At 45.1% G+C, this 24,683-nt stretch overlaps 1 protein-coding gene across 7 annotated transcripts in view; it reads left to right on the plus strand.

Moving 5' to 3' along the window:
- NRP2 (neuropilin 2) overlaps positions 1–24,683 on the plus strand; it is a 113,887-nt gene that overhangs the window by 31,693 nt on the left and 57,511 nt on the right. For all 7 annotated transcript variants that reach the window (XM_039844529.1, XM_039844522.1, XM_039844523.1 and 4 more), the window contains exons 3-7: positions 1,729–1,910; positions 7,620–7,850; positions 8,904–9,059; positions 10,759–10,928; positions 12,825–12,980. In XM_039844529.1, the coding sequence (XP_039700463.1) occupies positions 1,729–1,910; positions 7,620–7,850; positions 8,904–9,059; positions 10,759–10,928; positions 12,825–12,980 (895 nt within the window). The remainder of the gene's footprint in view (positions 1–1,728; positions 1,911–7,619; positions 7,851–8,903; positions 9,060–10,758; positions 10,929–12,824; positions 12,981–24,683) is intronic.

The following is a 24,683-nucleotide window of genomic DNA, read 5'->3' on the forward strand; positions in this document are numbered from 1 at the left end:
TTTGGGGAATTTCCTTTAAGAACAAACTAAATGTCTTTCCACTTTTGTTTTGGAAGTGAGAGAGCATGTTTTCAAAGTCAGCACCATCTCCCACACTGAAATCACAGACCTAAACAGATGCCCCACCCCCACTGCCTTTCTCAATCTGTGGCCGTCTCCCCAGAGCTCCTGGGAGAACCCTGCCATCGCGTCTTCCCCAGACTTTAACTAGCTTCTGTGATTCTTTTGACTGTAGGATTTCAGCTCTCTGGGGTAGAAGAATAAACTAATCCTGGTCTACTCCTTATACTTCCTTCATAGACCTATTTATTTGGAAGCGGCTGAGCAATCTGAAATATGGTTCCCTGGGGCTGGAGTGAGGCCTCAGGCCTTTCTGGCTTGAGAAGCCACTTCTGCAGGCAGTGAGTTCCCACAGACTCTGTGTGTGTGTGGCAGGAGCCAGCAGGCACATCCCAGGGAGGATAGCCTTCCAGTCCCTGTTTTTACCCGAAAGAGATGTCTTACTTGTTGTTTTAACAGGTTGATGCAAAATAAATAAACAGGGAGGGAGAGGGTGGTAGATGGTTTTCAGTAAATAATGGTACCACGCCAGCAATTAGAAGGGAACTGGAGGGGCAAAATTCCCCACCTCAGCAGTTGTGACAGGAGTATTCACTGGAACCCCAGAAAAGGAGCCCAAACAGAGCACCGTGAAGACTGCCAGAGCTCACGCTAAGGCTGAAAATATGTGTCTGTACAGATAAAATGGCACAGTATGTGTGCGCCATCCCACAGACCTAGCCAAGGATGTCTTTGAGGTGTATTCCTCCACCCTGGGCCAGTTTGATTATGTTTGAGATGAGCTCAGGTCTTGGCAGCCTAGAGACAGCCGCCCACTGTGCCTCTGGCTGAGGCTGGGAGGTATGCGCTCATAGACGCTGGTCCCTGGGGATTTGCCCCCTGCTTTGGGAGAAAGATTTTTATTGCCTTCTCTAATATGATGCCGATTCCTTTTAAAAATGTGTTGTTGACTAGACACTGCTGATGTGAACTTCTCAGAGTCATCTCAGGGAGAGAGGGAGCCCATGTTTGGGGAGTTTTTGTCATTAACAGATTAAAGATAAGAGAAGAGGGAATGACCCAGGAGAAAACTGAAACGTGGGGGAGGAGGCAGCAAAATAAAAATATCTCTGAAACAGCCCCCGTGTGCCTGGCTCGAAGCCTAGCACCTTACATATGTTTTTTTTTTTTTTCTTTTTTTCATTCCATCTCCATCCCTACCCTCTGAAGTAGATATTTTTATCCTAATCTTGCAGATGAAGAAATTGATGCTCAAAAGGGCTAAGTAACTTGCAGTGACACAAAGCTAATAAAAAACAACTAAGATTCAGAGAGATCATAATGGAAATTAAAATGGTGCTATGGAAGGAAAGAAAAAATATATATATTTTTTGAGATATTTGATAGAAAAATGCTTTTGCTCTTATGTGGGCAAGAGATAAGGCCTTAAAATCTAGCCATTTGCCAGGGTGCTCATTCCCTCTGTGGCTTAAGTAAAGCAATACCGCTTCCTATATCTACGTTTGACGGTCTACAAGCAAACATAGGTGACCTTGGTTTATCAATCTGAAACACATGCGTGTCCAGAAATGAATGGAGAACATATGAACTGGAGTGAGACAATGGTCCTTTTCATCTTCTTAAAGTGCTCTTTTCTCCTATGTGCCCCTTTGCACCACCCTCACCTAGGTATGACTTCATTGAGATTCGGGACGGAGACAGTGAATCTGCCGACCTCCTGGGGAAGCACTGTGGGAACATCGCTCCACCTACCATCATCTCCTCCGGCTCTGTGCTCTATATCAAGTTCACCTCAGACTACGCGCGGCAGGGGGCAGGCTTCTCTCTGCGCTATGAGATCTTCAAGACAGGTCAGTGTGGTCATGGGTGGAAAGCTAGGAGCTGGGCATCTTGGAGGAGATGGGGCACTACCACCTGTGTCTGGCCATGGGGACTGTGTCATAGTTACGTGCTTATAGATGGAGCCCAGTGGGTTGAGACAAGTGGTAAGGGTTACAATGTTATCCAGCCTGAGCCAGTTGACGGAGGGAAGAGAGGTTCAAGGTGAACCTGGAGACAGCCCTAGGTGAAAAGCCAGTTTAGGTCATCATCTAGCTTGAGAGGGTGAGTTGCAGGGTTAGTGCTGGGTGCTGCCCAGCAGGCAGACAACATCATTTGTGGCACCAAAAGACTAGGGGCACCAATTAAATAGAAAAACACTTTTGGAAAGAACTTAATGTTTGTGTGTGTTTAAAAATCACGGTCATCTTTATGCGAAAAAGGAAAACTTGGTTGAACTTCCTCCTAATTATGTTCATGGCTTAATGTCGCCTTTATTTGGAATTGCATGAGGCAGGAGGGCATAATCTCTTCAGTGTTCAGAGCCTATAAAGATCTCGCTATGACCTGCCCCCTTCCTAGTTGGGTCATGCAGTAGCTTTTAAATTTAAATATGGCTCCTACAAATTCCCCCTTGCCCATCCACTTTACTACTTCTACCCATTAAACCCCCACTTGCTAAATGCTAATGAAGCTGACCCTCTGAAAAGCAATAAAAAAAGATAGCAAAAAAGAGGCTGAGAACGCTGCACATCAAGTTGACTACTTACTTTTTGTTAGGTCCCCCTTAGATTACTTTAGGCCCTGAGAATATAGGCCAGTGCTTATTTCCGTAACTGGGTAGGCCAACTTCCATTCACGAGATACCGGTTCAGCATCTACATGTAAGCATTCCAAGTAGCACGCCCTTTCCTCCAATATGAGTTTATTATCTTGAGGCTAAGTGAAGCTTATCCTCCAGTTCTCCCCTCTCTCGGCCTGCTCTGCCACCTAAGAATCTCTCGCCCCATCTAACGAGTGTGTTGCCCTCCCCAGCAGCCAAAGTTTTGCAGCATGTGGATGGGGTCTGGTGAAAGGGGAAACTGTCAGCCTTGTCATCAAGAGGCCCAAGTCCGGCGCCTGTTGAGTTCAGTGTAAGGGAAACTATTCATACATATATATATATATATTTTTTTTTTTTTCACTAAACTGTTCTTGAAAGGAAGTGGTAGCTGCTGAAAGCACTTTTTATATCCACTCTGTCTAAATATTTGTCGGATTTGTCTGCCTGGGAACAAGAATGTAGAGTCCAGTGAAGGGGTGGGGCTGAGGGAACTGTGTCAAGCCAGAGCGGGAGCTCTGACTGTCCCAGGGCACGAGTCCCAGGAAGGTCCATTGACTGTGGGTCATCATGCTCCTGACCACATAAGGTCACAGGGACTGACAATCTGTGTTCAGTGGCTTGGGGAATTCCAGTAGCTTGATCCACATTCCTTTGAGTTCTGTGCAAAATTCAGATCAGTCAGTGCCACCGGCTCTGATGGCACATTCGTTGTACCATCTTCTGTTGGGGTGCAGTTGGGGGAGAGAAGAGAGAAAGGAATAAAACCTCTTTTAGTGGGGAAGACAGGTGTGTAAATCCTCAGCACGTAACAGATGCACAGTAGATGTTGCTGGATGAATATATGCAAATTGAAAGGGAAACTATAGTATGAGGCAGAATGAGTAAGCACTAAGTACAGGTATGACTGACGTGCTATGGTTATGAAAATGAAGGCTCCATTGAGTGGCTTGGCAAGCGGAGAATCTGGAAAGTCTATTAGATAGCAAGGTCCCCAGCACTAAAGCTGTCACTCAGCTCCACTGTGCTGACTGTGAAAGGAAAACAGCTCCGAGTAAGGTCTTCCAGGGAACTGGCCACAGAAAGTCAGACCAAGGTAAGCAAACTCATCTCTGTTTCATGCCTCCTGACCAAGGATGATACCACATTCTTCTGAAAGCCACAGAAAAAGTGCATGTTAACTGTAGCCGTCATGCAAATTTGAAGGGACGATGTTAAAAGATAGAACATACCAGAGGGTATTATAACTCAGCACTGCTGTCTCGAGGACAGTCTGAAGTAGGATTTCGAATGAGGCAGCAAAACTGTGGACTTCCTAGGAACAGTAGTGCTAACCAAAGGAGGTGGCTCGGATGTGGGGAAATGGGGCAGCCTACTTTATGGACTGGGATTGCCCGTGCAAGGAAGAAGGAGGTTACTGCAGTGGGAGTTATCTCCGCCAACAACAGCCAGACTTCTGGGAAATATAAGAAGATGAGAGCCCAGTGGTTTTCTGAGAGCCACTCATGCCCATTTAAAAGAGCGACTCTTAGCACAAAAGTCAACCCTATAAAAAACATCCATGTGCGGGAGTGCGAATTTCAAAACTGAGAAATTTAGGAAGATGAGCATTCTTCCAGGTCGCATGCCCTATACCCACTGCTGGAGTCTTGAGAGAAAATACACCAAGTTTACATCATCTGCAAAACATGAAAGAAACGCATGAACATGCTGAAGAAATCCAAACAAACACAGCTATGTTTGCGGGTCATAAAGAGAAAGAAGGAGGGACCGTAAACTCGGGTACACCGATAACCATACGGAAGGATCTAGAAATCTTTGGCGCCACACACCCTGGCAAGACGCTGCTGCGGAATTAAAATGGCAGACGCAGACCCACAACCCAGGTACAGACAGGGACATGTGGCTGGAGTGCAAGGTCCATATGGGCCATGAACGAAATGGTTTGTAAAAGAGCCTGTATAGTACCATAGCGTCCTCATGTAAATGGGTGGACCAAACCAGCTTGCCACCTTAAAGGATCTCGAATCACCAAATCACGAGCAAAACAGAGGAAGAAATTTTAAAGTGTCTTGACATATAACATTGGAGTCTGAATCACTGGGAAAATGTGGTTTGTTTTGTTTGTTTGTTTTCTGATGCTCTTTGGACCAAAGTTCGAGATCAAGTTTACTTTCCTGGTGCTCAGTGACATTTTGGGAACTGAAATCTTTGGGGTCATTCACAGATAGAGAAAACCTGGAATGCCCCTTCTCCCAACTCTCTGAATCAAAGAACCAAATTCACATTTTGTGGTCAGGTCAAGCTCAGCTTTGGATAAATCCACCGTCTTTTAAATAGCTTTATGCATACAGATTCTTCTTTCTCTCGCAGACTTACTATAAAATTTACAGTGGAAAAACACAAAGTGGGCATTTTTCATACCAGAATCCTTTGGTATGAAATCATTCATTCACTGCAGCCGAAATCCCCCAGCATCTATGGACCATCTTAGCAGTGAGTGAATTTGAGTATTTGTTGACTGAGCCATTTTTTAAAACTTTTAATCCTTTTAGCACATTGCAGAAAAGATCTTGGATTAGGTAAATATCTGCAAGAGTCAACTTTTGTCTCAAGGATGGTCACTTTTTCCTGAGATCTCTTCTCCATGTTGGATATTCAGCCTCCTGCTTTCTGACACTTGGACCACAGTCCAGACAGTAAGATGGCGTGATTACAGATGAATTCCCCAGACCTCTCTCGGGCTTACGAGGTATCCATTGTGGAAGCCCTTACGCCACATGGATGGGAGGGACCAAAGAAAGATTCCGCCATAAATTCCCCACTCCCTGAGGAGTGGGGATTCCCCTTGCCTGGGCAGGGAAGGACAATAGAGCAAACTCCAGGAGAGAATGTCAGGATGCCTCTTCTAGCACTGGAAGCAAGTTGCAAATAGAGTTAATTTCCTCTGGCTAAGTAGCCCACATGAAGAAGGCTTCACAGCAGCCCCAAACACTAATCTTTTCAAAATTTTTGCTCTCACCGCCACCCGCTCCTCCACCAAACCTGCCAGCTGGCTGGGGCCTTGTCAAACTGCCTCATCCCGGATCATAGAGGAGGCCTTCAGGAGCTGGGTAAATAAAACTGGGGACTCTATGGTTAACAGACTGGGGGAGGACATCCAGCTCACCCCTCCAGGCCTGGCTGCCCACTGGACCGCCCTGCCCCTGAATGATAGAGTGCAGAGCTATCGAGAAGCGGCACTTACAGAGCCTCTAATGAATTCTGGAAATGTTGGCTCTCGCCCCAGGTATCCAGGATCCGCACCTTGCCAAAGCATGGTACTGAGTAGAAGGGCAGAGGTGATGGATGGGTAGGTAGAGACATTGGATTTTTTGCCTGATGCTAAAGAAAGTTGTGATCCCCCTCCCCCATTCATTTGCATGGCACCTTTTCTGAGTCAGACATTTGCCGCTTTCCAAAAAGCCATCATCAATAAAGAGACTCACGGAGGAGCCTCTGCGGGAGCCTCGGATAAAGACATCGCTGCAGGCTAAGATCAGTGTATTGACATCACATAGTTATATTTCAGTGGGATCCCCAGAGGACACTTCCTGCCAGTAAACACCTGGTTTATCAAGTATTTCTCTGTTTTTTCCTTCATGCGTAGAGTACCTATTATCTTCCTCAGAAATCCTGCTACCTTTCTTAATTTTAAAATCAGAACGTCGTGAAATCAATTCTAATTGTCCAGCATTTATACGCACCGTGTTAACTCGCATCACTGCTTGCTCTGTGCATTGCTGTGGGCCCACGATCTGTGCTGCAGTGTTCTGGGACCATCCCTGGGCCTCCCCTGGCGAATAGCGTCTGGGTTAAAGCACATGTGGGCCCTTTTAATGTGACTCCACCTAGAGGCATTAGGAGATATAGTGGCCGTAATCCTTTACAGCTCCCGCTGCCCTCCAAGCCCGCACCAGGATGCAAATGTGTACGGCGTTTAATAAGGATGACTCCGTGAGTCCCAGGAAAGCAGACCAGAGCTTAGAAGAGAAACAAGGCCATCCCCACTAGAAAGGAACCAGAAGCCTTCCAAATGTCAATACACTGCTGCTGCATTTTTCCAAACTTGCTGCTGGAGCGGCCTTTAACATCCCCAACGCCCTGCTGTGATCCACCGGCTACAAACGTCGATTGTTAATTGTCTGGCCACTACAGAGCAGCTCGTTTTAATATAGTCATGACATGAATGAGACCCGAGCTCCCCTTTGCCCCTCCCCTGAGGCACCTTGGATCTCGGAGGGAGAAGGGGGCACTTAGTTGGCTCTGGTACAATAGAGTCTGTGTTGAGGTCAGCAATAAATAAGGGGTAACATTGTTTGCCCTGCTGGCAATCAGCAAGCCTTCCTTAAGGATTGAAATAACTTACATTTCTGGAGCAAGCAGCTGAGTAATTGAGAAAGAAGACTCTGTTCCTCTTTTCGAGAGAATCAATCTTTCTCTCTCTCTCTTTCTCTCTCTCTCTCTGTCCTCTCTCTCTCTCCTCTCTCTCTCTCTCTTTTCTCCTCTTAGTTTCCTCTCACCATGATGTCTTTCTCTCTCTCTCTCATCTCTCTCTCTCTTTTTTTCTCTCTCTCTCTCTCACCTGCCTTTACCACACACTTGCAACCCCCAGTTGCATAAGGTACTGTTCTTATACTCTGTATATGGGGCTTAATTCAGCTTGTCTCTCCTAATTGTCTTTAGGAGGAGTTAGTAAGGGCTTGGCATTGAATCTCCCCGTGTGTCTTATACTTCCAGGCCACTAGAGTGAAAACAAAACCTTATAAGGAGTAGGGGATTTAAGGCCCAAAAACATATAAGTAACCCATGCAGCTGAGGCAGCCCAGCTTCCCCTTCTTCTACCACCATACTTAATACTACAATTCTTTTTTACATACAGGCTCTGAAGATTGTTCAAAAAACTTCACAAGCCCCAATGGGACCATCGAATCCCCTGGGTTCCCTGAGAAGTACCCGCACAACTTAGATTGCACCTTTACCATCCTGGCCAAACCCAAGATGGAGATCATCCTGCAGTTTCTGACCTTTGACTTGGAGCATGACCCCTTGCAGGTGGGAGAGGGAGACTGCAAATATGATTGGCTGGACATCTGGGATGGCATTCCACACGGTGAGTGATGTCGCTCTCACAAGGCACTTCTCAGTGCTTCACTTTTGCCTGCTAATCGCTTTAGTAACAGTAAGAAAAGAGAATCAAGATTTCAGAGCTTCTTAGGGTTTGTATGTGACCCATGATGACTTTCTCTTAGTATCCTTCACCAAAGATGATTTCAGAGAAATTACAGAAAGGCAGTTTCCTTTCTCAGACGTATTTCTTTGGAGAACAGGAGTAGACTGAATAGATACTTGAATGAGCATGAGAAAACCTATAGGTATTGTTCTTTTTTGCTACAAATTGTCAGAATTTCCATAGAAAATGACTCAGTGACCACCCTCTATGCCCAAATAGGACTCTAGAGCCAGATTGATGAGGTTCGAATCCTGGCTCTGCTTTTTGCAGCTCTGCAGCTTTGGGAAAGTTACTCGACCTGTCTGTCTTGTCTGTATAAATAAGCTGTCGTCATTATCATTATTATTACTATAATTTCATTATTCTTAATATAGTCTTAGATGTCAAAAGGTGCATCACCCAAGGCCAAGAGGAACCAGGAACCTGTACTTCCCACGTGTATACCAACACGAGTCTTGGACATAGTCAATATTGGCAAAGAAACTGATCTTTCACTTTGGTAGCCATTCTAAGTATTTTGCATGATGAAGGAATGAGACTCGATGGTTAAGCAATTTCATATCCTGAGAAAAGCATAAAATTTAGTCATAAAACTTGAGTTTGAGTCCCAGCCCTGTTATTTCCTAGCTGTACAAAAAGTCATGTGACCTCTCCAAACCTCGATTTATTTTTCTGTAGAACAGGCATTAGAATGCTACCTTCCAGCTCATCTCCCAGGGCTGTGAGAACAGAATAAGGGAAGGTCAGTGAAAGTTTCTTTTAATGTGCAGAAAAAATATTAGACATTGCTCTTAAAACATACCTTTGGTTGTTCTTTTATGTCAGGGCACACAAAGGGATGCTCTGTCGAATGACTTCCAATTGTCAAGGGAAGGGAGAATTGTTGAAAATGGAGTTTGACATTTCCATACCTCCTGACCTCTCTTTATCCAGTTGGCCCCCTGATTGGCAAGTACTGTGGGACCAAAACACCCTCTGAACTCCGTTCGTCAACTGGGATCCTCTCTCTGACCTTTCACACGGACATGGCGGTGGCCAAGGATGGTTTCTCTGCACGTTACTACCTGGTCCACCAAGAGCCGATCGAGAGTGAGTTGGCTGGCTGGGAACCTCCTTCCTGTCTTTCCATCAGAGCTGTGAGGGTGTGCAGTAAAGAGAGGCCTAACTCTGCAAGAAGAAGAGATGGGATTCTACAGAATTTGCAATGGCATCCGAGTTCAGGGAATGAGAGCTATATCCTCTTGCCAGGCAAAGATTAATGAAAATAGAACAAATGTTGATCTGTGTGCTCATTTTTTTAAAGGAAAAAAGTATACATACCGAGAATTAGTGATTGCCAGGGAGAGTCATGGGACCATCGTAAGCCTCCATTTTCTCATCTGTGAATAGAAAGGAGGTTTGTTAGGATATCTATATAGAGTCCCCTCCTGTGCTAATATTTTTTTGAGTCAGGGACCATTTTTCTCCCTCTCCAAGCCTCGGTGGCCATTGTCAGAAAACTGAGCAATTCTATGTCTCTCTCTCTATATATTTTGACATTAAACATCTCTGGCCCTGGGTCTGAAAGAAAGTAAATTGGACCTAAAAGAAAAAGTAAGTTTCTCTTACTGGACTGGTACATTGCTTGGACTTTCACTGCATATTTCGAATAAACACAGCTTTTTGAGCTTCTACTATGTGCCAGGCACTGTGGAAAGCATTAAAAGTGTAACTCTGACCCCCGTGGTCATGGAACTTGCCATTTCGGCCATCAATCTCTTGCCCTGAGCTACATTTTCAAATCAGCTCCTCTTGGACATGTGCTTCAAATGTGCTGCCATTTTGACTCAGAAGCTACTAAGAACTAAAGAAACACTTTAAGGATGATTAGAACTGAGGAAATCCTTCCACGGTTGTAGACAGTGTACTATGCTTACCTACAGACGTGGCAGCCTGGCCTGCTGTAAAGTCGATGGGTTTTGTTCTGGGTTTTGATTTTGTTTTTTTTTTTCTTCAAAGAGCTCGTGAATATTGAGTGACAAGAAAATAGTATTGCAAATTGCACCGAGTTCTGCAAATGGCCAATGTAGTCACAGGGTTAATAGGTTTGATACCTGAAAAGATTGCTGGTCCTTATCAGACACATGCACACACAAATATTGACCAGTATCCATGCTATCCATGGAAAGGACAGCAGTTAAACTGACAGCACAAGGTCAGTGTAAGTGACTTCTGGGGACATTTGCCCAAACAAGTGGTGCAGGGCAATGTAGAGTGACGTGCAAGTGCTCACAGAGGGGTCTCCCAAGGACAGGTATTTATTGCTTTGTAATGTCTGTCTTCTGTGCCAGAACTCAGGAGACACTAGAGTGAAAGGAAGAAAGAAGCAAAAATGCCTTCTGGGTGTTTATTAATAAGGCAGGCTTCCCACGATGTATGAGCCCACCCAAACTGCCACGAGTCTATCACACATGTACCTGTATTTCAATAATAGTGCATCTGGCATTTGCGAGCATCTGTAGCCTGCAGCATTAACAGTTCTGGTGCTTTAGATTGTACTTTAATTTGTGCGATGATTCTTATTTATCCATAGCCTGATTTCTTTTTGGTCCAATTTCCTTTCTTTCAGACCCAGAGGGGTTGTCTACGACTTGGCATAGTTGTTTGTAAAATATGAGTGTATAATTAGGTCTTTAAGATGAGAAAGTGCCTGCAAGGACTTGTCCCTAGAAGGGAGCAGTGTTTTTAGGGTCCCAGGGGTATGAGATTTAGATACCTAATTCTGCCCTTGACCATCTCCATTCCCCAGACTTTCAGTGCAATGTCCCTCTGGGAATGGAGTCTGGCAAGATTTCTAATGAACAGATCAGTGCCTCATCTACCTACTCTGATGGGAGGTGGAGACCTCAACAAAGCCGGCTCCATGGTGATGACAATGGCTGGACACCCAACTTGGATTCCAGCAAGGAGTATCTCCAGGTACGTACTCGGATACCAGAGGGTATTCAGAGTGTGTGTGTATTGGTGGGCAAGACGGGTGGCTCCTCAGCTAGAGTGAACAAAGGACACAAAGAATATAAACACAGCATGCTTGAGAACTCCATCACTTCATCCATCCAAACAAGTACATGTTCCAGGCACAAACAGGCTGTGCAAGGCACTGGGCCAGGTGCTGGGATAAAATGACGAGAAAGGTGGACACTGCACCTGCCCTTTTGAAGATTACCAGGCCTCGGGGAAGTTGTTTGGCCATGATGCTGCTTGCCCTATCACTATAGATATCCAAGAAACATTCTATGAAGAGTTTCAGATCTTCCTCATTCTTGGAACAGGGCAACATCAAAGACTTGATAGGATGGAGGAGAGTACATTTTTCTAAGGGCAGGCTTGTTGAGTTGCTGGCTGAGCATGGCAGTGTCTCATGATCTTTGTATTTGGAGGGAACCCTATCAGGAAGGTTTTGCACATAGCTATCAGAAAAACACATGGAAAATGTCACTACCGGGAATGAAACTCTAGTCCCCCAGAAGCTCTGCAGCATCTTTTCAGACTATTGTTTCTTTCCTTCTGAATAAGACTTGCAGCTCGTGTTGAGTAATCCTCCCTCGCATGACAGACTGGTCCAGTTCTCATCCCCAGGGAAGAGCAAGCTGCTAGTTCCATGCTAGAGCAGAGACTTCGATGACACATGGCAGACAGCCTTGTGACCCATTGGCGAGCCTGTCCTAGCTCTGATGAGACATGGCGACCTCTGCTCTGAGAAGGACATTGCAGAGCAGACAATGGAAAAGGAAGAGAGACCACTCAGAAACTTCCAGGGTGTCCACAGAGGTTCTCACGGCACAGCCCAAAGGCCATTTGTCACTACTTCTCCAAAAATCCTTCTCATCCTTGCAAAGCTTCCAGAAAGTTCTCCCTTACAATGAGCATTTCATTGATTATACCCTATTTGAGGCTCTTAATCACGTACTTTCTCTTACTGCTATCCACCTGTTTATCATGCACATATACGGCAGTGGGTACTTCTGTCGAATGCTTAATAATGCTGAGCACATATTAAGTAGCCAATTAGTGCTTGCTGAATCAAATTTTACCACTGTGTGCTAGCTAAATTTTGATCACACAGAGGTTGCCAGTAAGAAACACTGTGGCCGGCAAAGGAATGACATCCTGCAATTTTCAAATGGATTTGGTGTTGTAGGAGGGAAGGAGTTTCAAAATGTCGGCCATCCTCCTCACTGAGCAAAAGGTCAGGATGTGGTACATAAGCCTAATTGCTTGGGCAGACTCTGCATGCCCTTTGACCCCTAAGTGACCCAAGCAACTAAATACACAATGGAGTGAGGGACTGAAAGGAGGGGAGACAGCTCTGAGCTGAGACTTTTGCAACTAGGGCATCATAAGTGAATTGGATTGAATTGGACTGGATTGGAGTGGGGTGGATTGGATTGGATTGGATTGGATTGGATTGGATTGGATTGGATTGTTGGATTTAGCCATTGTCCCTTTAAAACAGCATCTGCTTTTGCTGTCTAAGGCAGCCCATTGTTTAGTAAGAAGGGGTTGTACTTCTAGATGTTCGGTGATTCCTTCAAGATAAACTTAACGCTGGCTGTTCAGATTTGCAAAAAGAGAAAAAAAGAAAAAACAATCAAGTTACAATTTCAAAGATGTCCAATTCAGTGTCAAATAAGTAGAGTTTAACTGTCCAGCGGAATTGCAAACTGGTCCTTAGTCACCAGGACATCTGGGTGAATCACAGACATGAATTGTGAGCTAAGTATTACAACTGTGTCCTTTGAAGAAAAAGCCGGGTGCTGGCTGCCCTGTGTCGGGGAGCCATGGCCCCCTTACTTCTCCACCCCTCTTCCTCAGGTGGACCTACGCTTTCTAACCGTGCTCACAGCCATTGCAACACAAGGAGCAATTTCCAGGGAAACCCAGAACGGCTATTATGTCAAATCCTACAAGCTGGAAGTCAGCACTAACGGTGAAGACTGGATGGTGTACCGGCATGGCAAAAACCACAAGGTAAACCCATTTCCCACCTCAAAGGCAAGCTGAGATGGTACAAGGGGGACAGGACAGAGGAGCTCCAAGTCAACCCCACACGGGAGAGGGGGCCATGTTCAGCGAGGCTCTAATAACTGATGGAGGCACAGAAGATGCTGGCCCAGAAAATATTCTTTCTTATGCTAAAATGATTGGAAAACACTGTTTCTCTGACAGCCTGGCTGCTGGTTGCTGTTGCATTTTACAGAGGAGAGAGAGAGAGAGAGATACCGAGGGACAGATAGACAGACAGACAGCACTTGCAGGGTGCTCTCTGACTGCAAATGAAGGAGAAAATGTATTCCCAGCCCGTGTCTCCCCACACAGGATTCATTGAGCATTTATGGCCTGAGTCCCTTCCACATGCTGGGTTAACCATCACAAAACCACATGAAACTGCAGTTCAGGAGCTACCAAGGACTGGAAATGAAAGGGCACAAATCCTGAGAGGGAATTACAATGTCCTAAAGAAGAAAGAGAACAATAAATAATGAGTAGAAATTCAATTTGTCAGGGATGGGATCTGAACTGGCAATCGTGCTTGGCAGTAAAGCATTGAACTCTCTCAGCTGGTGCCTTCAGTGTCTCTGGCTCCCAGAGGTATGTCCGGGTGGGTGATATGAGGCTTTTGTTGTACATATGGATGAATGTCTGGCACTGAGCTTTCTTAAGACACATGGCATTCGGGCCATGAACAGGACTGCAGCTGGCATGGGGAAGTGTCGTGGTTGTAAGGTACACTCAGCATGTGGGGGGGCTTATTGAAAATGGCTGATGGGCTCACCTGGGCAGGGGGAGAACTCTGTTTGTCATGGACCAGCTCTCAGGTCCGGAAGGAGAGTGCTTATCCTCCCCTGAAGGGACTTGGGGACAGAGGAAAAGGGTCTCTCCTCTTTAGAGCTATAGTTCTACCAGGCCCCTAGTCTGCAGGTTGTGAATGATCAAAATGGGACCATAGGTGGCCAGACCTGGAGAAGTCAAAATCTTTTCCAGTCTCCTCAGCTTCTGCCACTGTTCCACTGCAGCCTACTCTTGTTTGTGCAACTGAAAACTTTGGACCCAGAAAATCCTGAACTACCATGTTGGCACTATTTCACTCAGGAAACATGAGTTTTTAAAGGAGTGGATTTTTTTTTTTTTTAATTAAAATTGCCATAGTAACATGGCACCATTCATCTGAAAATCGTGGCTTCTAGATATTACTAGGTATCAATACACACATACACAAAAATTCCCCGTTTCACTGGACAAAGAAAGCGAGTGAAAGTCTTCCCACCCTGACATGTGGAGTCAGGTCTAGTTTCTCATTGACTTCGTTTGTTTCAGGAAGAGTTGCCAAATGTCACTTGGAGATGGCAAGCCTGAGTTGGCTAGGTGCTGAGAGCACTGTGGACTGAGTCCTTATCCCACCCTACTCGTTTTTATGCCTTCTTTACCCACCCACCCTTTTCAGTAAGGAACTAGTAGAACCCAGAAGATCAGCCAGGCAGGTGAGGGCCAGCAGCTGGGTAGGGGTGTCTTGGGGGAGGAGAAGGAGGTTCACCTGGCTGCCTCCCTGTCCAGGCTCAGTGACTAAGCAGCACGGGCCAGAGGGATACTGTAGCATAAGCTGGTTTTAAAAGCACACAGATGGACCGGGATGCTATTTAAAACACCATTTGTAGGAAATCTGCTTTTGGAAATACCTTAGCACTGCACATTTTGATAGAATGCTGTCCTCCCTGGATTTATCCCTTTTATTCATTCTGCAGAGAAGATATTCCTGAGAATTGAATTCTGCTTCCTGAGCTCCTTTAGAATTATTCTTCTCAACTTTTTCATATTGGATACATCATTTTCTCTTTCTCTCTCTCTTTTGCCTCCTCTTCCCACCCTCAGCTAAATTTCTTTCCCCAGTAGCCAAGGGATAGTTTTGTTGTTGTTTTTGTTGTGGTTTGTTTTTTTAGTGAATCAGTACTGCCCACATAAAGGGCACTGGAGCAGAGGAAAAGCCCTTTCCTCTAATACCTAGAAGGAGGCAGGAGAATGCAAAGCATGCCAATTAGGCACTGCCCTCTCCCAACACTCCTCACCCCACTGACCCACCGAGGTCCTCCCCGCCAAGGGTGATCTCTGCCTCTCCCTTATTAGCAAATCTACCTCCCCGATGGCCACACCGTGCATGTGCCTCAGCACAGCCCTCTGAGCTGTTCAGGTTGAAGTAGTTAAGTGAACCGTGCCAAATAGATTTGTCAAGTCTGCTGCAGTTTGATTTGATGCCACGAAGGGGAGTCAGGGTAAGGAGGGGACTTGGAGGCAGGGAGGGGAGAGTCTTCTCTATGTCTATGCCGGGTGATACCGCTGAGCCTTTCTTTGTAGCCGCTGGATGGTGGGCGCTGTGCCAAGCTAACTGGTGCTAAGTGGTGGGCTTGAAAGCAAAATTCAGACAGCAGGACCTGCGAGCAAAGCATAGTCGAGACGGAGGCAGCAGGCTGCTCAGCTCCGTGGTACAGAGGAAGGGGTTTGCAAATGCAAACCAGTGCACAGGGTGTGAAGAAGGGAGAGTAATATTTGGAGCAGAAATATGATTTTATTCCCTGGTCACAGTCAACACTAATGCAGTATACCAAAAACCAGGGAATTGGGGAAACTGACGAAAAACAAGATTAATGAGCATTCGAGGTGGTGGGAGATGGCTGTGCTATTTCCTTGTGAAACACCGAGTACAACTTGCACCCAGGCTGGGCTAAGGCAAGCACTGGGCCTATGGGGAAACGACTTTCTTCTTGTGGCCAGGAAGCGAGGAATACTAAGAACTCTTTCCCAGCTTCTCCCAGGCTGGGAGCAGCCTCTACTTGGTCTCTTTCCAATCCACAGGTAATGGTGAGGTTGCCTCTGAGAAAGGCACCCTACTATTGCTGGGGACATTGCAAGCATCCTCCTGGCAAAATGTAGCCCAGTTACGCAGGCCATATGTACAGCACATTCCCAAATCCTTATCCAATTCCACATGCTATAAATATGGAACCTATGATTTTCCTACAGGGCGGGTCCTCCTTATGCGTATTTATGGCGTAACCACAAGGCAGAGAGCTCGTTCGCCTAATGGAGCCCATATCCAGACCATGTGCTCCCTTAGATTTATACAAATTGCTTCACATAGATTTCCTCAGAAACCACAAGCAGAAAACTACTGCTTTTGGTTTCCCCAGCTGTATTAATAACACCCCAAACATAGACAGAGTATTGTAAATACAATAGTAGAAGGCTCGTGGATGTGTCTGTAATTATAGGCACAATTATGTACACACAAACCCAGGGAGAGGCATGGAGCAGGATGGAGGCGTTGGAGGGAGTGAGGCCTCGGCCAGATTCCTGCTCACCTCTGGGATTCTGCACCGGAGGGAAAGAGACTGAGACTGGTGTCAGGACAGGAGGACGAAGGCCGTTGCCCTTATATGTCTAAGTAACAGCCTCTGTCTTGACTTCTCCTTTATTTGGTAAACATGGGCATCTCCCTTGTTGACACAGCTCTGGTTACCTTTCTCTTAGTCACAGTGGCTGCTGGGCTGCTCTGATGCATTTGGAAGAAATTCAGGCTAAAAGAGAAAGTCTAGGAGGGCGCTAACTATATCCTGATGACCACATTGAGGATGGGAGGGTGAGGACAGGAATGAGGAAAGGTTTGGGTCTGAGTTTTTAGAATTACCCCATAACGAGTGGCAGAAATGCACTAAGCTCAATATATAATGTAATGACAACCTCTAAAGGGCTCAGAGAACCCTCAGGCACCAGTTTATTGGCTTCTGAATTTAACTGTGTTTCAAAGACTGTGGAATCGAAGCTCTCGGAGACAAGTAATTTGCCCCATGGACATGGGGAACTGTGGAGTCCTTGCAGAAGGCACCTGGTTGCCAGGCTCTGATTTCTAGGAGGGTGTTCTCAACAATCTGATCCACAGCTTGCTCATCATCTTGCCTCCAGAGGGAAACTGGCTTCCTAGATGTTCAGTCTAGGGGTCGAGAGGTGTGTATTTTCCTGGAAAGCCTCTGTTACAGTGGATATCTGAAAGCAAGTCACGCTTGGGCAGCATGACTTGGAGCTCTGGGTTTGTCGTTCTGGAGTCTGGGCTCTCTCTTAGAAGCCTGAGGATGCAGAGTTGAAAGAAGTTGCTTTGCATTTGATTTGGCTACCTCTCTTCAAAACAAACACCCCACTTCAAAAATCCTCTGCTCTGTATTTATTTTCTAAATTAAAACATATCATTTTGAAAGCCATTTGGGAATTTTATAACCTCTGTGAAAATATCAGAGGCTGAGGAAGAGAGAGAAGCAAACCCCCAAATTGGTTGGCTCACAGTTTGAACCACGTGACATCTATTCTTAGATGATGTACTGTGTGACCTTGGAAATGTCTCTGAACAGCTCCGTGCCTCAGTGTTTCTGTCTGCCCACATGGAATGGTGCTGCAGCTCCTGTTGGCAAAGCACATGGGGATCTGTAGATGGAAGGCTCTCTGCAGATATAATTAATATATTAGACCCACAAAGCTCTTCTTGAGTAGAAGCAAGTTATCAATTTAAAAAGTAACAAGGCCTCATGGGATATTTATTTGCCTCTTTTAAAGTCAGAGGTCTGGAAGGGACCTGATAAGTCATCCAGACCTCTCCCTGCATCTGATGGGGCTTGCACTTGAGCTACCTCAGGTAAACATTACCCCTCTTAGCCACATTCTTCTCTTAGGAGTATAGTCATTCCTCCAATTAATAATTCTGCGTTTTCCAAAAATACCTTTTTTTAAAACCTTTTGGTGGATGACTGGCTTCCCCTAATCCTTTTTATTATCGTAATTTTGTTTACTATGTATACGATTAAGACAGTGACTCAAACTGTCAGCTAGTAATGGACATCAGACTTTAGAAGTCATGGATATGATTGCATCATCTAACCAGGGTTATGTGTGTTCAGAAGAGGGCCGATACTTTTTCCAAATTCAAGTCCCCCAATTTATCTGCCCCCTCAATTATAACTGAGAAGAATCCAGGGCCCTAGGTAATTAAGTTTGTCCCTTATCCATTTGCCCTGGGATGAGCTCAGACCTTTAAACTCTCCACTTAGGAAGCTCTAGGGAAAATTTCATTATACATAAGCTTGGAACCTTTTCTCTATCAGTCTCCCATGGCTGGCTTCACCCAACTCCCGTGGGTGCTGAATTGTCTCCGGGAGCTGAGGCCAGCCTCCTTGGTGCTTTCAGCCTTGATGCTGAATTCCCCATGCATCCCAGGCCACTGCTGTGGACAGGGGCCAGAGGGACAGATCAAATAAGCAGGGGACATGGAAAGACGTTGTGATTTTGCTTGGGCTGGGAAAACTCTCTCTGCCCTAACCTAGAGCCTCTAGATGAGCATTGGAGCCAATGCCTCCTCTGGTAGATCGTCAGGTCATTTGTTGTCTGCATTTCCCTGCTCAGGTTTGCTCAGATTCCCCCCAGAAGGGATTGAATGCAGATAGCAGATAGGCTTAAGAACCTCACTCCCTGTACCCTTTCGCTTTCTCTTCTGCCCACCTACAAGTCAAAGGCACCGCCTTTAAAAACGTGGCAATGTCTGTTTTAGGCAGTTCTCAGTGTGGAGGGCCCTTCCCACCCAGTTAGAATGTCTGTTTCTCCCTCCACCTTTACAGGAGGGCGTTGGCCATTCCCTCCAGCCCCTCATTGCTGTGATGCTGCACTCTCTCCCACCCCGTCTCTCCTCCAGCCCCAAATCCCTGAGTGGCCCTCCTCTCCTCTCCTCCCTGATGCTTTTCTGTCTCAAATCCTGAAACTCTAATCCTGTTAATATGCTATGTTCCAGGGCTCAGCGTCTCCATGGGGGTAACATAATCCTGCAGTAAATCTAACGGCCCCACAAGACACACACAGATGGGGATGCGTACATCCCACCCCACCGCCACCCCCAGAGAGAAATCTACTGGCCTCCCCAGCCCTGCACCCCACGATGCGCTCCAGCTTCTCAGTCTCCTCCTTCACCTCAGCAAAACTGCTTGATGACAAAAACAGCCCTAAAGTAAAGGAGGAGGAGACAGGAGGGCATCGTGGTCGTAAATGAGCACTTGGTGGTTAGGGAACTTTCTCTGCCCTACCCCCATCTTTACTCTCCCTTAAAGTCTCTCTCCCTCTTATATATATATGAGAGAGACACATCCCTTCCGAGTCTGTGTCTGGCTAAATTCCCACATCCACTAGAATGAAAGCAGCTTGGAAAAAATTTTTTTTTCTAGTCTTTAAGGAGGAGTTTTAAGAGAGAAATGTCAAGACCATGATTTACAAAAAGGAAAAAAAAAATGTCCATTACCTTAACATCATTTTCCCTGAGTGCAACAGCCACCTCCACCACCACCCTTTGACTGTTTGGTGCAACAAATTACTTAAACAGGATGGCATTCATTGATTAACAATTCAGTTTTACATGCAGGTCCGATGGCTGGTTTTGGAGAAGTGCAAAGGAACTGGGCGGGAGAGGGAGGTCAGCCTCTTGGTTCTGCAGTGAGGAGGAGTCAATGCGATTGTTTGATGTGATTGTTTCTGAGCCGAATTTTTAAAATGTGCTGCTACTGGTTTCACCGGTTTCTGCCCTCCATTCATGCCACCTCTGTTTTCTGCCTGCTTTGTTCTCCTCCTCCTTGAGCGTCTGTGCCAAGTAGATTGAAAAGGAGAACTTTGAGTGCAATGAAACATTTATTAGTGAAGAGAAATATTTATTTATTTAAAAAAAAAAAAAAAAGGAAGAAGAGGGAGAATATCTCTTGTACAGATTGTACCTGAGGGCTCCAACACTGTGCTGTCTTTGAAAAATTTCCTGCTTTCTTTCGGTCCCTGGAGCTGGCTGTATTCAGATATTTACAGCAAAATAGAAATAAACTGTAGGTCCCACTGTAGGTGATGAAGAGACAGGTGAATACCAAAACCCTACCCAAATTGGAGGCAGTACCCATAAGGAAAGCCTGCATCTGTCCACCAAGGGCCCGCCTCGATGAGGAAGATTTCACAGCCAGGTAACACCAAGAGCCTGCATTGCCTCTCTCTGCCAAGGAGTTCAAGGGCTTTGATGGACATGGAGCATCTACACTGTCCTGGGCAGAGGTTAGTGGAGTATAGGAAAGGGACTCAGGCCTAGCAGAACATCCCCTAGCCTAGAAGCCTCCAAGGTGGACAGTCTGAAATGCTCACTGTTCTCAGCAGTGCCAAAGTCACTGCATATTCTTCAATGAGGCTTCAGGAAGAGTGATCAAAGAGAGGTGGCTGTGACTAGAAGTGGGATGTGAAAAGCAGAGAAAAGTTGACCATAGAAACCATCAGTTATGCTTTCTGGATAGATATTTTATATATAAATAAACATATGTGTGCATCTATTTATTTATTCATAAATATATTTACATATAAATATATTTTATATGCACTTATATAAAAGCATGTATATACGCTTTTTTTTTTTACATAGTATTATAGTCCATGCCTTATGAGCTCTCAGGCATGATCAGAACATGTCGATTTTCTTCGCTTGGTTGAGGTGGGGGGTATAGATAATAACCAGACTGGGATGTTGAATAGCAGCCAATTTAATTGGGAGATGTCCCCCACCCCCACTCCTCTGCCAGAGGTGCAAATCAGAAAATCCGTGAAGTACTGCTGGTTTAAGATTCTGTTTTACTGAAAATAAACCAAAGGTCTCAAGAATCAATTGGAAAGTGTTGGATTATGTTCAGAATTCAGCAAGGCACCAAATGGATTATTCAAACAATTTTGTACCCTGAATTGTTTTTTAACCTGGTTTGCAGAGATACACTTGAAGAAATCTTTATGTTCAACATAGCTTTTATATATATATATATATATATATATATATATATATATATATACACATATATATATACACACACACATACACATACATATATATATATACACATACACACATATTTACTTATTTATTATACATTTTTTATCCCCACTTTTTAAGAAAACTAGGCTCACCTTGAACATACTTCCGGTTTTCCTTTGGTTGGTAAAGCAGCCATATTAGCATTTTAAAATTAGCAAAAATATATACCATCTGTGACATCAGCTTTTAAAGCAAATGTTATAATTCGATCGTCACATTCCATATATGCCAATCTGGATGTACCACATGCTGACAGTCCACTGAGTTTTCTCAGCATTGTGGACATCTCACTGCCAAGTTATAGCCTGAAATTCTTTGGCCTCGAGGTTCGACTTAGGGATCAGTGGCTGTCAGAACTTGAACTCTCCCAATTTAACAAAGGCCCATTTGTTACTTATGATGTAGCTTTCACTCTAACATCTGTCCCGGGTGTTGCACAGGCATTGAAGCCAGCAGGGAAGACTGGTAGACTTTAGTGTCTATCTGCAAGCCTGTTATCGACTTTGTTTTCCTGAAGGGGAAACCAAAGTATCTAAGGTTTATTGATTTGCCTGTAGTGATTCAGTGAGTCGGCAGGGAATAGGGAATAAAACCAATTTCCTGGCATCATTTCCCATGCACACAACCCCTTCTTTACCTTGCAATGGCTAGACTGGAAGCCAAGAATCTATCACAGAGAATTTGATCAGAAAACGTATGAAGGGTGATTCTGAAACCACAGAAGCATTGAGAAAGTCATAAAGATGTATAATATATGATAGCATTTACCAGCTATAAATAGGGAAGTGCAGGAAGAAAAATAGAGACCTTGTAAATGCATTGGGTCAGGAAAAATAGAAAGGGCTTAATATTTTATTAAAAATAGATTTTCATAAATTGCACGTTGATATCTTTGGGTGAAAAGACAATATGTAAGGACTAAGGTGTTGTTATTTATTACTCTTCGTTATTATTAATTTGAACTGTTATTGAACCAAAACATCAACAGCATATACTCTCCCTCTGAGTGGGGCAATCACCATGTGTCTCGGACACCACTTGAAGTATATTAAAATTCACAGCACTTATCCACAAAAGCACTTAGGCTGTAGGGGACAGTGGGTAACTAAAACGCCCTGTTACAAAGTGAACATTTCTAGGGCAGTTCTAGATTGGAAACTCTTACGAAGAAAGCCTTAGAATCTGGGAGACAGGACCTTACTCAAACAATTCCCTCATTTAATAGAGGAGGAAGTCGAGGCCCACGGGAGGTAGATATTTGCCCATACTTTTGAGCTCATTAGCAGCAGAGTCTGGTTGTTTTTTTTTTCCTACTATGTCACGCTCAGAGTGAACAGTGTATAAATAGTTTAAGAGAATAAGATGGGAGGGGAACACACAATGCAATATATATAAAATACATATATATGCCTTACTGTTAAATTGTACACCTGAAACTTACTGGATTTCATTAACCAATGACGCCAAATAAATAAATAAATAAAATAAGATGGCATTCCTTCAGCGAAGGGTCCAAAGGGCAGAGGGTAGATACGAGCACAAAGTCAAGAGCAAACGAGAAACAAGAAGGGACTGGCCTCAGAAATATGAAGGGTAATTGGAGGCCACATTGAAAGAGCCTTCGTTTTGTTCCAGGGGTGGGAGAAGAGTGACCAGAACAAAATGGAAAGTGAAGTTCAATTTGAGCGGCCAGGTTGATGGCCTAGGGCAGATAAACTGAGTACGTTCCTCCCTTCTGACTGATGTCACTGTAGGCAAAGACCAGGGGACTCCCCCAAAGCCTTGTGACCCCATGCATCCATAGGAAGACCAACCCTCTCACTGGGCATGTACGAACGGGCATGTGCCCACATACACCCACATGCAGCCACATTCACACAGCAGCCTCCCACAGGCAGTCCGTCCAAAGATGCAGTCATTTTCTTACTGAGGTGGGGGGAAGAAAAATTTTCTTGGTATTATCTGCCAACGCTGAAAAATGAAGGGGTCAGATAAGATAAAATTGGATATTAAAAACACATAAGACGTGCTGTGTTTCTAAACAGTACCAGCATGGTGTGTGTGCTGTGGATTACAGCTGTGTTAAAGTTCAAATCCACTCAACACTCCAATTATGTATTCACATAGCAAATCAATCCCCCCCTCACACACACACACTCCTTAACATCTCCTGATGGAGGCCACACACAGTCACCGTCACCATCCTCAGGGAGCTGGCCAGTGGTGGTCCCCCACTGCTCACAGCACCTGTCCAAAATAAGCAAAGTGCTGTACTTGCTTCTTCCTTGCCAAAACAAAACAAAAAACAAACGCAACGCCTCTGCCTCATGCTGAATTCTAGGAAAATTGATTACTCTTTTTCCCTAAACGGATTTAGTTCTTCCATCCTTTTCCTCAGAGCTGCAGATTTCGTTATAAACATGGGCACGGCGAGGCCAGGGCCTTCTTGGGCCCTGTTCCCTCCTTCCGGATCGTCCCTCCCTGAGATTAAGATCACAGAGCCTCGGGCACCTCTCTGCCTCTCTCCACTGGCCTTCTCCCAGTTATCCAACTCTCACCCTTTTTCTGTCTGTTTTCTTGGCCCTTCTCCTTTCCTTACTTTGTCTTCTTGCCCCTCTTCATCCTCAGTCAATAAGCAGGAAGCAGCCAGTTTGAACCTGAGATAGATGAGTAGTCAAGCGGTCCTGTCTCTGTGCTCCCTTCGGTTAACAAAGCAGCAGAGAAGGAAACTGATGGCCTTAGGACCAGGGCAGGTGGCTCCGCAGGATTTGGTGGGCTTAGCACCAGGAGCAAGAGATTTAAGCAGACTATGATGGACTGGTGAAAACCTGTTCCCTCCTCTCCTTTCCTCTATTTGTCTTAAGCAAGCCACTTCTCATTTGGTTGCAAAAGGTGTGATGTCTCTTACCCTTCAGCCCACCATCAATGGTGTGCCTTTTATTAAATGGCTCTAACTTTGGACCTTAGCAAGTGGGAAATATGGCAGGTTCAAGGTTGCCACATGGCAGAGCACCTAGTTACAGTTCCTGGGGGATAAAGGACCACATTGTTCATTAGCTCTGAGCTTCCGTGCTGCTCTTTGCTCTTACCCAGAACGTTCGAAGTGAAGATTATAAACACACAGGGGACACATCCCTGAGCAGCAGCTCTGCCTCCATTCAGTCCATGTTTGGGGATCTGAGGGGTTCCATGATTCCCAGCCACCACCGTAAATGCTGCAAATGTCTTAAAAGAGATGAGAGTCAACCTAAGAAACCATAGTCTAAACCCTAAAAACATGGCAAGGGCTTTAGACCCAGACAGACATCTCTGAGCCTCAGTTTCCTCATCAATAAAGTAGAAATAATAATACTTAACCTCCGGGGTAATGTGAACATAATTGTCTTTACAGAGTGGCTGGCTCAAAGGGATTCATGTTCAAATATACCAGTTTCCCCATTCCTCTCGTCCCAGCCCTGTCAGTGCCCAACCACCTGGCATGTTATTGGTATCATGAGCTGAAGTATCTAGTCCCCCACCCAGGAGAAATTGCTAGGTGTTGCAGAGTTGGCCGTGAGTAGATTTACAGTCACTGGTTGTTATAGCTATGACAGGAATGATTTAGAAGTGATGGTGGTTTGTTGGTCTTCCCTCTATCCTTACCCAGGGAAAACAAAAGAAACTCACATATATTTGCTGCAGCTACTTTTTTTTTTTTAATGGAGAGCACAGAAAAGCATAAGGTCCATATGGCAGTTATTGATTTGGGCCATCTGGTAAGCTAG

Source organism: Pteropus medius, unplaced genomic scaffold (assembly GCF_902729225.1).
Source record: "Pteropus medius unplaced genomic scaffold, Ma_sr-lr_union100, whole genome shotgun sequence".
NCBI lineage: Eukaryota > Metazoa > Chordata > Mammalia > Chiroptera > Pteropodidae > Pteropus > Pteropus medius.